The sequence below is a fragment of the Podarcis filfolensis genome (assembly GCF_964270895.1).
Source record: "Podarcis filfolensis genome assembly, chromosome: 4".
Lineage (NCBI taxonomy): Eukaryota > Metazoa > Chordata > Lepidosauria > Squamata > Lacertidae > Podarcis > Podarcis filfolensis.
The window spans coordinates 21,593,051-21,607,308 of record NC_139607.1 but is presented as its reverse complement, the minus strand read 5'-3'; the positions used below and the strand labels follow the sequence as shown (position 1 = coordinate 21,607,308).

Below are 14,258 nucleotides of genomic sequence, written 5' to 3'. Positions count from 1 at the left end.
TTTTGTTTATTGTTGGGATACCAAAGGGAAGCAGCCCTAAGCTTTAATGCAATTATTGTTAACAGTTGATGTCTGCTGCTGAGTATAGCATCAAAACAATTCCCCGGTCCAGTGACACAATCAACTGGCAGTTTCATGACACGGCTGCAGATGTTCGTGAATAGCTGTTCAGAGGCATTCTGGAAACAAAAGCTGGTACTTCTCAGTACAATGGACCAAGCAGATGAGGCTTCACAGTGGCCTCTTGCCCTGCTTTTGACACTTGTATAATTGCAGCAGTGAAGATCCGGTTCTGCTCATGGTAATTGTGTTACACAGAGAGTCAAGAAGCAAATTTCACTCCTTAAAGACTTTTGTTATTTATGGGCAGGACATAACATAATAAAAATTATTATTATTATTATTATTATTGTTGTTGTTGTTGTTGTTGTTGTTATTATTGTTATTATTGTTATTATTATTATTATCTTCTTAAGAACATAAAATACAAAACAAAACAAGAGTTAACCAGCAATAAAGTTTCTGGTACTGGTTTTTAGGAGCCTGGTTCAGAATGGAGGGATAGATGCTATACAGCTGGCTCCCACATCTCTCCAGAGAAAGCTGACAACAGAAAAAGGTAAATGTTCGGGAAGGCAATGATGGTAAGGCTGTTCAGCCTCCTGGAATTGTCAACTGCTGGTGCAGGTCTTACTGCACTATTGGAATGCGTGGCTTGTTTCTAACAGGGTTGCATAATGCCACCATGTGATTGTGGCTACTACAGTCCTTGAATCATTTAGTCTGGGATAGCACTACTGATTCTGAAAGGCTGTTTTGGACAGTGCCGGATTTATGTATAGGCTAAGTAGGCTAAGCGGGTGGCGCTGTGGTCTAAACCACAGAGCCTAGGGCTTGCCGATCAGAAGGTTGGCAGTTTGAATCCCCATGACTGGGTGAGCTCCCGTTCTGCAGTCCCAGCTCCTGCCCATCTAGCAGTTCGAAAGCACATCAAAGTGCAAGTAGATAAATAGATAAGTAGATAAATAGGTACCACTCCGGCGGGGAAGGTAAACAGCGTTTCCATGCACTGCTTTGGTTCACCAGAAGCGGCTTAGTCATGCTGGCCACATGACCCGGAAACGCCAGCTCCCTCGGCCAGTAAAGCGAGATGAGCGCTGCAACCCCAGAGTTGTCCGCAACTGGACCCTAACAGTCAGGGGTCCTTTTTTTTTAAAGTAGGCTGAAGCCTAGGGCCTCTAAATCTAGGGGGCCTCGCCAGACCTCCCGATCCCCAGTGGGCAGTTCCCCCCCCCTAAAATTGCAAGCCCAAGACTTCATGTGAGGGCAGGGCAACTCGGGTATCTAAGTCTAGGGGGCCTCACCAGCCTGCCCTCTTCCCAGTGCTGCAGTCTCCCCTCTCCCAAAATTGTAAACCCAAGACTTCATGCAAAGGCAAGGCAACTCAATAGTAGTAGTAACAACAAACAAACAACAATTCCGCTCACCTCTCAGTCTTCGCATATTAGAACAATTTAAAATAAGCTTTATACCTCTCAAAATACATAGTTGTAGTCTAGTAAGAAACTACATTCAAGTCTATAATGTCTGTGTCAGACTCCTAAGAAAGTTTAAGCATTTTATGATAAATGCATTACAAATAAGCTTTGAATGAAATCATTATTATTTTTTGTAAGGTGGATCTCAAATTAAATAATGAGTGTTGCATGAATCCTGCATATTTTAACAACCATCTGTAAAAGAGCAGGGACGTAAGCACAATATATGTATGACACAGTTGAAGAACTTAGCAGCAGAGCCTAGTCTTTTTATACACAACATAGCATACTTTTTAATACGTTCCCTTGAGAACCAGTCAGCCCTCAGGGGAGTGTGCCTGTCAGCTTTCTCCTCCTTAGACTTCTGGAACTCAGCTGGAAGAGAATGGGAGCAAAGGTGGAATTAGTTGACCCTGGCGCCACCTACTGTTGACATCCCTGTCTTCCACTCTACTAGTACCAATGGGCACCAGCCACTGCAGCTAACAAGAATGTACCGTATTTTTTGCTCAATAACACGCACCTGACCATAACACACACATAGTTTTTAGAGGAGGAAAACAATTAAAAAAAAATTCTGAATGAAACAGTGGATGTATCATTTTTGTGCTTCATGCTGTGGCCACAGACATGCGATTTGATGGTGAGTTTGGGGTAGCCCAATGCAAAAATCCTGAGAATCCATGTGGACCTGTGCTTTGTAACCACGTTTTTGCACCATTGTGGCCCCAGGCAACAGTGGGTGCGTGATTTTTTTGGTGCAGGCTGTAGCCATGGACATGCTATGTGATCTGATAGTGAATTTGGGGTGACCCAATGCAAAGATCCTGAGGATCCATGTGGATCCGTGCTTTGTAACCACGTTTTAAGTGACAGATAGGTAGCCGTGTTGGTCTGCCATAGTCAAAACAAAAAAAAAAAATTTCTTTCCAGTAGCACCTTAAAGACCAACTAAGTTAGTTCTTGGTATGAGCTTTCGTGTGGTGTACGTGACACCACAGATTTTCTGAGGAAAGTACAATCTTTAAATAATCTTCCCAACAACACTATACTAGCTACTATGGATGTGGAATCTCTGTATACCAACATCCCACACAACGATGGTTTACAAGCTATAAGGAACACCATTTCAGACAAAACCACAGCGGACTTTGCCACCAAACTCTGCCAATTTGTCCTTACCCACAACAACTTCAAATTCGGTGATGACCTGTTCCTTCAGATCAGCGGCACAGCAATGGGCACCCGCATGGCCCCACAGTATGCCAACATCTTCATGGCAGATTTAGAACAACGTTTCCTAAACTCCTACCCACTCAAACCTCTCTTGTACCTGCGATACATTGACGATATTTTTATCATCTGGACACATGGTCAACAGACCCTGGACACCTTCCACCAGAAATTCAATGATTTTCACCCCACAATCAACCTAACAATGAATCAATCTATGCAAGAAATACATTTTTTGGACACTACTATAAAAATACAGGATGGACGCATAGACACCACCTTATACCGTAAACCAACTGACCGACAAACATATCTACATGCCTCTAGCTACCATCCCAAACATACCAAACAGTCCATTGTATATAGCCAGGCACTACGTTACAGCCGTATCTGTTCCAATTCTACAGACAGAGACTCTCACCTAAGAGATCTACAGCAAACCTTTTTAGAACTAAAATACCCAGCAGATGAAGTTAGACAACAGATCAACAGAGCCAGACAGATACCCAGAGAGAACTTGCTGCAAGACAGACCCAAAAAAGAAAATAACAGAACACCTCTAGTCATCACATACAGCTCCCAAGTCAAAACAGTACAACGCATCATCAGAGATCTACAACCTCTCCTGGACAATGACAGTTCTCTTTCTCAAGCTCTGGGAGGAAGACCTTTCATTGCCTACAGACAGCCACCCAATCTTAAACAACTCCTAACCCACAATAATACTACAACCAGACGTAACACGGACACTGGCACCAGAGCTTGCAATAAACCCAGATGCCAACTTTGCTGCCACATACACCCGGACAACACCATTACTGGCCCCAACAACATCACACATACCATCTCGGGACTATTTAATTGCTCATCGTCTAACATTGTATATGCCATCAAATGCCAACAGTGTCCCTCAGCTCTCTATATTGGACAAACAGGCCAAACCTTACGCCAAAGAATAAACGGACATAAATCGGACATCAAGAATCACAAGACAGAGAAACCAGTAGGAGAACACTTCAATCTCCCAGGACATTCTATACAAGATCTCAAAGTAGCTGTATTACTACAAAGGAATTTCAGAAATAGACTGGAAAGAGAAGCTGCTGAATTGCAACTCATTACCAAACTTAAAACCATGGAGAGACCTGGTCTGAACAAAGACATTGGATTCTTATCTCATTATACATGACAAAGCCATTTTTCACCTTCTCACCCCTTGCTTTTTCCTGTAAGACCTATTGCAGTCGTTAAGAGCCGTCAACAGGCTCATCTCAGCTATCTGCCAACCACCCATTCCCACCACCCTTCTGAGTAATACCCCTCCCCACCTTCTCACTATATAGAAGGATCTGGCAACTTCTGTTTCAGTGTATCTGACGAAGTGTGCATGCACACGAAAGCTCATACCAAGAACTAACTTAGTTGGTCTTTAACGTTTTAAGTGGGGAGGGAAGGAAAAACACAGAAAGGACAAGGAGCATGAGAGAGGTGTGCAGAGAAGCAGCTGGCTAAGAATGCAGGAGAGGGGTTTAACGGGAGGGAGGAAAGGAAGGCAAAGGTTTCCCCCCACGCAGCCACCCAAGCCAGCCCTCTCTCTCTCACTCTCCCACCTGCATGTTTTCCGGCTGCCTGCGAGTCCCTAGAATGCTGGACGCAGCAGCAGCAGCACCAGAGCACGGAGAGGAGGAGGTGGTGGCTGTCGGCTGTGCTCCTAGCCGACGGAACCTGAGCCGGGTGGGCTGGAGCCTGCGGGCAGTGTAACTAGGAAGGAATTAGAAGGAAGGACACGATCCTTTCCTTTCCCCTCTGCTTGCCAGAAGGGCAGGGGATTTCCCTGCTCTTTGTTGCGTTTGAGCAAACACAGCAACCGAAAACAGAAGAGGGTGGGCAGTAAGACCCTAAGGCAGAATGCAGGAAAGCAGCAACCTCCTCTCTTTAGCCTTCCCTCCTCCGCGCAATCTGATTTTTGCCTGATTTTTTCCCCTGTACTCTGGTCAGTTGGCTCCAGGGACCACACATTCGCTCAATAACACGCACAGACATTTCCCCTTACTTTTTAGGAGAAAAAATGTGAGTGTTATAGAGAGAAAAATACGGTATTTTATCTCATTCATGAGGTAGGATACCGCTAACCTGCTGAACTGACCTAGAAGCCAAATTACCAACAGCTTTTAGGATATGGAAACTGAAATTACACATAGATAAATCTATGCTACTTAGCTCTTGATGTCTTAAAGATAATCCTGCTTCCCAATCCTATTATGCTTGTGGAGCAATTAAAAAGTCCCAGTGGGGCTTACTCTCAAGTAAATGTGTTTAGGATTCCTTTAATAGTAAAGGTAAAGGGACGCCTAACCATTAGGTCCAGTCGTGGCCGACTCTGGGGTTGCGGCGCTCATCTCGCTTTATTGGCCGAGGGAGCCGTCGTACAACTTCCGGGTCGTGGCCAGCATGACTAAGCCGCTTCTGGCGAACCAGAGCAGCGCACAGAAACACCGTTTACCTTCCCACCGGAGCGGTACCTATTTATCTACTTGCACTTTGATGTGCTTTCAAACTGCTAGGTTGGCAGGACCAGGGACTGAGCAACGGGAGCTCACCCCGTCACGGGGATTCGAACCACCGACCTTCTGATCGGGAAGTCCTAGGCTCTGTGGTTTAACCCACAGCGCTACCCACATCCCCTAATAGTACTTTAATAGTAGGTGTATGCAGAAGTCGCTGCTCCCTTTTTGCCTTCAGGGGCTATGGCTAGGCAAACTACCGTACTTGGAATAAAAAGGACCCGCACCGGTTTTTTGGGAACAGGTAGTTTTCAAGTTGCATCCTAATAGGAACATTCCAATTACCTTAAGGGTGCATACAGATGTGCAGGAAGGGGAAGGCACACTCAGTTTGTTGTCACTCGGAGATCTATACTTTTCTGGGGGCTGAACTCTGGTAAAACCAGTTCTGCTGTGTGGGCCTAAGAGGAAATTCTTGGTTGTTATTAAATGTCTGCCACTTTAAATTCTGGGCGCAGATGCTCGGACAAAGTAGACCCATCTACGCACTGCATGGTGTATGCAATGATTGTTCCTAGGAACTAGCAAATCCTTACTTCGTTTGGAATGAGGCATTGCTTATTTTTATTTTTGGACTTCTCATTTGTGCAAGCATTGTAGATAACAAAAGGTGTATGTGCACATTTAAATAAAAACCCATGGATCTCAACTTTCCTGGCTTGGAGCAATACAAGCACACACACACGGTTGCTGTTTTGTGCAAATTTGGTAGATTGAGAAAGTTGTATTTAATATTTTTTTTAAGTGTGTGCTTACAGGTAAGCAGATAGCAGTGTGCATGCCCATAATAACCTCAGGCAAGGCCACCCCACCCATGAAGTGAAGTGAAATGGCTTCCTCAGCTGGAGTAGGCTCAGGTGAAGGTCAGATGCCTCATTGAGCCTAGAAGGTATAACAGGAAAGCCATCCTGGCCAGGCCTATGTCCATAGCTGGAACAGAGTGCTGCAGCCAGGCTGCTGAGCAGAACACCTGGAAATGTACATATTGCACCTGTGCTGAGGGAACTGCACTGGCTTCCGATCAGCTATTGGGCTGTGTGTAAGGTCTTGTTGTGTAAATGCATAAAGCCATGAGCAACTTGGGACCACGTTACCTGGAGGAGTACCTTCCCCTCTGTAGACCTGTAAGTTCACTTAGATCATCTGTGGAATAGTCTCCTCGTGATTCTGCACTCTCTAGAATGTCATTGGGCGATGTCCCTGAAAACAGGCCTTTCCAGCTATTGCGCATGTACTGTGCAATGCTCTCCCCTTTGCCATACATGAAGCAGCAACCATCAATTGCTTCAGGTGTATGTAAAGATGTATCATTTTTCCATCTAAAGGGTAAGGCCATTAAGTCCACATTGAGCCTGGCCACCACGTTTTGTGAGACTCCCTTTGAAACTATCCTGCAGGCTCAAGCACCGCACAAGGGGGAAGTGCTAAAAAAGCAAAGGGCATCAAATGAAGAGATTCAAGATGCCTGCACTGTTTTTGTATTGGACATTTATCTGCATACAAAATTACTATACTGCTTGTCAAACTCAGTTGAGAGATGGCTTATTATAACTGGCATATGATTCATGGACCAGATGCTTATTTAGCAGGATTTTTTTTCAATGAAGGGGGAAATGATATTTAGTGATTATGAAAGCTGTTGTGCTTGTGCTGAATATAAAGCGGTTAAATGAAATGATGCATGAGGCAAAGAATGGGAAAAGAGACAAAGGGCGTAATCATGAGAAACTTAGGGTGATGGAATGTAGGGAGTTGGCAAGGTGTGAGGGGGAGTGTAGGAGGAGATGAGGGGAGCGATATTGCCAAGTTTGAAGTTATGCAAATTGCCGTGCCTTAAATGAGACTGAAAAAACAGAAGAAAGCTAGGCTGGTTTACAAAAAAACGTGTGGGTGATGATCACTGTGATAAGCTAGTGCCAATTATACTATGCACACAGAATGAATATTTATATCTTACTGGAGAGAGAGATTATTTCCTCACATTTAAGCTAAACACTGATGCAATTTATAACATGGAAGGAATTCCTTTGATTCCAGTAGGGTAACTGGCCTTCATATCACTGAGTATGAAATCAGAAGGCAATGTACAAAGTTGGGAAAACCTGCTGTTCAAGATAGGCATGATGTTTAGAATAAAGTACTCAAAGCTGTAGACTTTCTGTTTGCTGAGTGTGGCAGCCCTGCCCTTGAAAAAGAGCCAAGGCTGAGGTGGAGAAAGAGGAGTTTGTGGTCACTGTACAATCATCTGAAAAATACAGCTGGGTTATTGATACCAAGCCTTAGGCTGATGGCCATGAGCCCTGTGGATTCTGCGACAGACACAGACGCTCCCCAGATGTGATTCACCCAAAGAGCCAAGCACCTTCTGCTCCACAACACCTGTCCAGAAACACAAGGAGCATACTAGGCAAGAAGCCAGCGAGACTACGAAGTGCTCTTCTGCAAGGCAGGGAGTTGCCCCTTTAAGAAACTATGCTCTAAAGGTGGAGCCTAGGAGGACTAATCTGGGCTGAGGGATTGAGGGAATTATGAAGCCTCAGGCATTTTCTACCTTTATTGGAGCTATGAATGGTGCCAAAGCTCCAGCTGCCTTGCTTTCTTGAAGTGTTGCCATCTTGCCCTATGGGTTCCTACTGCAAACAGAACCAGATAGCTTGCTCCACCCAATTTTTGCAGGCTGGTGGATCTCCAGAAGTAGCTTACCAGCTAGCAGCCAATAATGCCAAACTGCAAGTGTGCCTGGAAGTCATAACCACACTGGGTGGGGCCTATTCATTTAAACAACCTTAAAATATCAGTGACTTCCTTTCTTCTCTTTCCATGGTTCATTTTGCATAGCACAAATCCCTGCATGTTTTATATAAACTAAATCATTATTACTTCCATCAAAACTTACGTACACTGTTGAATTTACCTTAATGCTGCCAATGTTTTCAAGTATACACAATTTCCCACCATATATTCAATAAACATTTTCCAATCTTCTTTAAACAAATGTTCTTCTTGTTCTCTTATTCTATAAGTTAAATCCGCAAGCTGTGCATATTCCATCAGTTTGAGTTACCGTTATTCTTTGGTTGGAACCTCACTCATTTTCCATTTTGGGGCCAACAAAACACGGGCCACCATAGTGGCATACATAAATAACCTTTTTTGACACCTGAGAATTCCCATCTGAATTATCCCCAACAAAAAGGACTCTGATTTTTTTGGGAAAGTGCTTTAAAACTTTTTTTTCCAATTCATTATAAATTATTTCCCAATACTTTTTTACCCTTTTACAGGTCCACCACATATGAAATAACATACCCTTGACCTCATTGCATCTCCAGCATTTATCTGATTCAGTCTTATACTGTACATTTTAGCAAGCCTACTTGGATAGCTGAATCATAGCTTGTTACACTTAGGTCTCCTGCATCAGGATCTGTAGCAGGCTTAAAAAATCTCAGTTGCTGATAAAGCAGTTAGAGAGGAACAGTAATCTTAAGTAAATAGATCTCTGTAACTTTTTGTTTTTGCTTTCACATTTTACTACATAGTCTAGGTGTATATGCTTGTACCTACAGAGCTAATCTAATCTAATCAATGCTTCTTAATGAACAGCTCAAGGCCAGGATGACATATCAAATCCCAAGTGTTTTCCCACAGATTGTGTTCAACCTATTGACAGGAAAGGAAAGAGAAAATAAAATAATCAGAATGGCAAACCAAATTTAGTTACAATAAAAATGACATTAAACTCACTCATGTTTCAGGGTGCTCAGTTCATTTAAAGTGGCATCACTTCTTAATTGGAGCTGTACTAATTTAAATAAGCTCAGAAATCTGGGCCTGCTTCCAAGTCCAAACCTATAAATACTTACCCCTTTATATAAATGGATCCTTTTTTATAATAGGTGTGAGTTCGTTGCCGTTGCGTTGAACTATATTTATTATTCTTGGCTCAGAGAATGAATAATGTGTACAAGTTTATCCATGTTAATAATTATGGCCATATTTCAAATTATTTCTCCATTGTACTTGTCCACTGGAGCAAGCACGCTTCTATTAATATCACTCGATTCTTCTGCTGTTTTAGTTTAGTGGGATGAATGAGAGCCTTTCTGGGAGCAACCTTTCAGGAATGCATGGATGGAAAGCTCCCCTGTGGACTTGGTGGTAAAACATAGCTAGTATATTATTAAAGTGACAGGACAAAACAGGCTGCATGAAAAGAATTTTTGAAGGACTACAAAACTCTTTGGCTGTATTCCTAGGCCAACTTAATTGAATTCATTGGATCCTACTTCTGAGTGAATGTGTGTGATCACATGGTTTTATGGGTAACAGAAGGCGTGGGGAACCTCTGACCCTCCAGGTGTTGCTGAACTACAATTCCCTTCATCCCCTGGGTTAAGGAAAGAGCCGTAGTTCAGCGGTAGAGCATCTTCTTTGCATGCAGAAGGTCCTAGATTCAATCTTTGGCATATCCAGGTAGAGCTAGGACTGTTTCCTGGAAAGCCGCTGCCAGCCACTGTAGACAATACTTAGCTTGATGGACCAATGGTCTGACTAAGTATAAGATTGCATTCTATATTCTCATATGTTAAGAAGCATAGTATACATAAAAGGTCACAAACTTTCTGAAAACTGTCATCTCCATGTTATTTGTAAGAGAAACATGGTTTTAATATGAGTTATCTGTAAGAGAGACATGGTTTGTGTTAAGTTGTGGGTAAACATATCAGACGACACAGCGATTCTTCAAACAGCTCTTGTTTATTCACAGGCCAGAACAGAACTGAACTGAAGGGTTCAGCCAGCCTGCTTATATAGAGCTCCACTAGAACGCAACAGTAACCATTTTCTGTAACTATCCAATCACTGAACGTCACTTTCAATCCCTTATTTGCATATGTGGACCTGAGTGAAAACTATCTACAGTATCCCCCTGCTGGCCCAGGGTGAGAACTCCAGCACAGAACAGTTTTAATATGAGTTGTTATCAAATATATTTTCAGCTACGTTCACTTCATAATTCTCAGGTAAGAAGTAAACGTTCTGACGTACATAGCAAGCTGCCTTATGCCAATTCAGAGTACAGTACTGGTTCATTTAGCTCAGACAGAGGTCTTTTCCAGCCCTACCTCAAGAAGTCGGGAATTGAAGTTGGGATCTTTGGCACCTGATGCCACAATATTGCTGAAGCAAAGCAGGCGTGGATATGTTCAGAAATCGGGAGAGGAGACTGCTGGGAGCCCCATGCGGGACTACATGTAAGATGTAGCTTGCTGTGGCAGGAACTTGAGTAAATAGATGTCTCCTGCTACCTATTGGGAAGCAATAGATGATTGGAATAGAGCAATAGGACAAAGAGATCATAAGCAGTTCAAGCTTAAGTGCCAAGGAGCCTTGGCATTGGGCAACTTCCTTTGTATGAGCAATGCCCTGCAGAAATTCTGGCCCTAGTCCAGTCATGCCTTGCAAATCTCCAATTGATTTCCTATGTTCGTTTTTCTGAGCGCAATATTGCAATTGTAATATTGCTGATTTGAATACTGTAATTATCAAAGGTGTGACTATGTATAATTGAGCAATTGGGAGGATGCTTGATATGGAAGAATGTGCACGGAGCTGAGGAATCAGGAAATCCTGTGACACAAGAATGGCCTTGCCAATTAGTCACTCTGTCTCCATCCATAAATATAAATAAGTACACCTGAGCTTCCTTTTCTGTTTGTGTGCCAAGAGGACTGCAGTATTTTATTTCTTTTAATGTGATGGTTGGTTTATTAAATGCACATACATCAGTCATGCAGTAAATGATGCTTATAACTTCTCTACCCAGTGTAGCCCAAATTAGAAATATATTTACATATAGTTAACTATAGAAACTTAACAACTTTTTATGAGACGATCAGGAGTCCTTTGTGTCAGACTCTGGTGGTGGCCAGGCAGGATTCAAAGTCTGAGCCGTGTGAACCTGTTATCAGTTTCCCAGCGGGAAGCTAAACGGCAGGGATTTGAACCGCCGACCTTCTGATCGGCAAGTCCTAGGCTCTGTGGTTTAACCCATAGTGCCACCCGCGTCCCTCTATCAGTTTATATAACAGGGCCTAAAAGGAGCAGCATAATCCAGTTCCTTAAGCACTGTTTACATATTTATATGGAGTGACTATTAAAATATATATGATCTAAACATTTTGAATTACAAGCAAAAAGGCCATATTATTTTCATCCATTCCAATCCCACTAAAATAAGGATTTATTATTATTATATGCTAAAATTCCCAGATGCATTAAGCTATCTGGTGAATTATGAGAAAGATACATCATTCCTAAGAGTCAGATGGGACTGAATTGCTGCAAAAGTTACTAACATTCCTGGGAATCTCATCATGGCACATTATTTGTCATATGATCTAGTTCACATAACATTTGCCCCTGAAAGATGGAAGAAGATTTAGTCTAAAATGACACGCTCCCAAAGAATAAAAAAGTTTTTTCCCTTGAAGATGATACATTTAGGCTGCACGACACATAAGATGCAATATATGCTAGGCAGTAAATAGGCTTGAATACATAACATCAGAATAACTGCAAAGATGTGGAATCTGTTTAACCACATGGACTACATGAAACTGAGGACAAGCTCTCACATGCCGGAGGAATGCTACGCAACAAAGGTTTTAAGGCGAGGGTGGGGAAAAAAACAAATAAAAGATTATTCATCGGCTGTAGAACCACAATTGGGGAGTGAGTAGGACCAGCTGTGGGATGCTCCTTCCCAACAAAGAAAAATTTGGCTAGTACCACAATAACAATCAGGGACGCGGGTGGCGCTGTGGGTTAAACCACAGAGCCTAGGACTTGCCGATCAGAAGGTCGGCGGTTCAAATCCCCGCGACGAGGTGAGCTCCCGTTGCTCGGTCCCTGCTCCTGCCAACCTAGCAGTTCGAAAGCACGTCAAAGTGCAAGTAGATAAATAGGTACCACTCCGGCGGGAAGTTAAACTGCGTTTCCGTGCGCTGCTCTGGTTCGCCAGAAGCGGCTTAGTCATGCTGGCCACATGATCTGGAAGCTGTACGCTGGCTCCCTCGGTCAATAAAGCGAGATGAGCACCGCAACCCCAGAGTTGGTCACGACTGGACCTAATGGTCAGGGGTCTCTTTACCTTTTTACAATAACAGTCAGTTTTTTGTCATTAAAAGTCTTGAGTAGAAAGCTTGAGCAGCCTCTGAGTCTGACGTAGCTCCCCAAGCAAATTTTTCTGCTCCACCCCCACACCATCCATTTTGGCAGCAGGGGAGAAACGTGGGGGAAATATTAAAGTAGACACAGCACTGGGGTGGACAGAGTGTTTTAAACCTGTCTGGCCAGTCCTGATGAGGATGCAAATTGTTTCCTTCCTACTCATCAGATGGATTATTTGAGAAGTGGAGAGGTGTTTACCCCGTATCTTAACTGATCTGTATAGATCAGCGGGGTGGGAGGGGGGCCTGTGTGCACAATTCCTCTCTATGTGTGCTTGTGCAAGTGAGGTGAGGTGCCCACATCCTGCATAGGAATGTGGCCCCTGGAGGGTTGGCCAAGAGTGAATGTGGCCCTTGGGCCAATAAAAGTTAGTAGCACCTGGTCGAGAAGATGTAGTAGTGGCTCCCATATCTGTTACTCAGAATTGCTTTGGAGGTGATTTTTAGCATTCATGTCAGGAAAAGCCAGCTTTCACATTGAAACCTAATTCAGGTTGCTGCTACCATGCCATCCCTTAAGCTACCCCAAGTTTAAATGTATGTAGGTCTATCTGCACATTTCTATTTTAGCTAAGTTGCCTTTCCAACTTGCCATTTACCTCCTTTCTGTATTATATTTTATGAATGCAGCCTCTGATCCTATATCATAAATATGAGCATGATATGTTATACTGTGAATATGGAGTTGCCCTGAATATTACTTATCAAGTTATGTTTTCTATATACAGGGCTGCTTCTGTTGTGAAAGAAGATACCACAGTTTTTGCTACCAGGTCCTTCTACTGCTTTTTTCTGTTTAGCAAGTGGTGTTATTGGGCATGCATGAAAAGCAGGCTCATCTCCTCTGTAATATAATTTTATCCATCATTGCTTTTAAACTGTTACCACATGCTGTATATTTCCATTTCTCATGCCCTATTGGCCTTGGCAGCAAGTTTAAATTGAATGAATTTTTCCTCCTAAAATTGACTGCTTATGCTATTTACCCAGCATCCCAATAGATTTCTATTTTTGTATGACTGCATTCCTAATGACTTCCCCAAATAAATATTTTTAATCAGTATTCTATTCTCAGGAGGTAAGGCAATGAATGTTCAGGCCTTCAGACTGTTAGTATAGTAATTGTTGAGGGAAAGAAAAATGAAAGTTTAAAAGTTTATGAATTATAATGCTAATTTTAAAACGCAAGGAAGAGAGAATAATTAGAAGCTAAAATATATATTTATTTATGCAGCTTAGAATTAAATCTAAAGGAAATTAAGAAATGAGATACTGCCTTTGAAATAGGGCTGCCATATTCTGCCATATTGGAAGTGTTGATTTTTTTTGCAACCCCCCCCCCCAAAGGGAGAAACCATCAATCTTTTGGTGAAAAAAGCTCAACAAAGGTTTTTTTAAAAAACAAAAACAAACTTCAAACCCCCCCCCCCATATTGTTGCTTTTTTGAAATATTGCAACCTTACTTTGAAATCCATGGTCCTCCAGCACAATTGTGCAGGCAATAATTTCTGTGTTTCCAAGAGATACTAATCTTCCTTGGCATTGTGCTTTGGTATTCTTTAAAATCCTCAATAAGAATTTAAATATTATTTGGGCTGGGGATGAGTGGCACTTAAAGGCTTAGTAGTATCACATGGTTTTAAGCATCTGTACTGGCTGCCAGTTCATTTGTGGGCCCAAATTTAAA

The 14,258-nt window shown here is 42.6% G+C and overlaps 1 protein-coding gene across 12 annotated transcripts in view; it reads left to right on the top strand.

Annotated features, from left to right (window-relative positions):
• LOC310761253 (uncharacterized protein) overlaps positions 1-14,258 on the top strand; it is a gene marked incomplete at its 5' end in the record, with an annotated part of 33,536 nt that overhangs the window by 5,236 nt on the left and 14,042 nt on the right. For 10 of the 12 annotated variants that reach the window (XR_014547267.1, XR_014547268.1, XR_014547269.1 and 7 more), the window contains one exon: positions 540-619. Coding sequence is in view for 5 of the 12 variants with exons in the window: in XM_083611166.1 (XP_083467292.1) it covers positions 540-619 (80 nt within the window). Of the gene's footprint in view, positions 1-539; positions 620-8,619; positions 9,080-10,106; positions 10,282-14,258 lie in introns of those variants that run through there. The other 2 variants (XM_083611164.1, XM_083611167.1) reach the window with 2 other exon arrangements.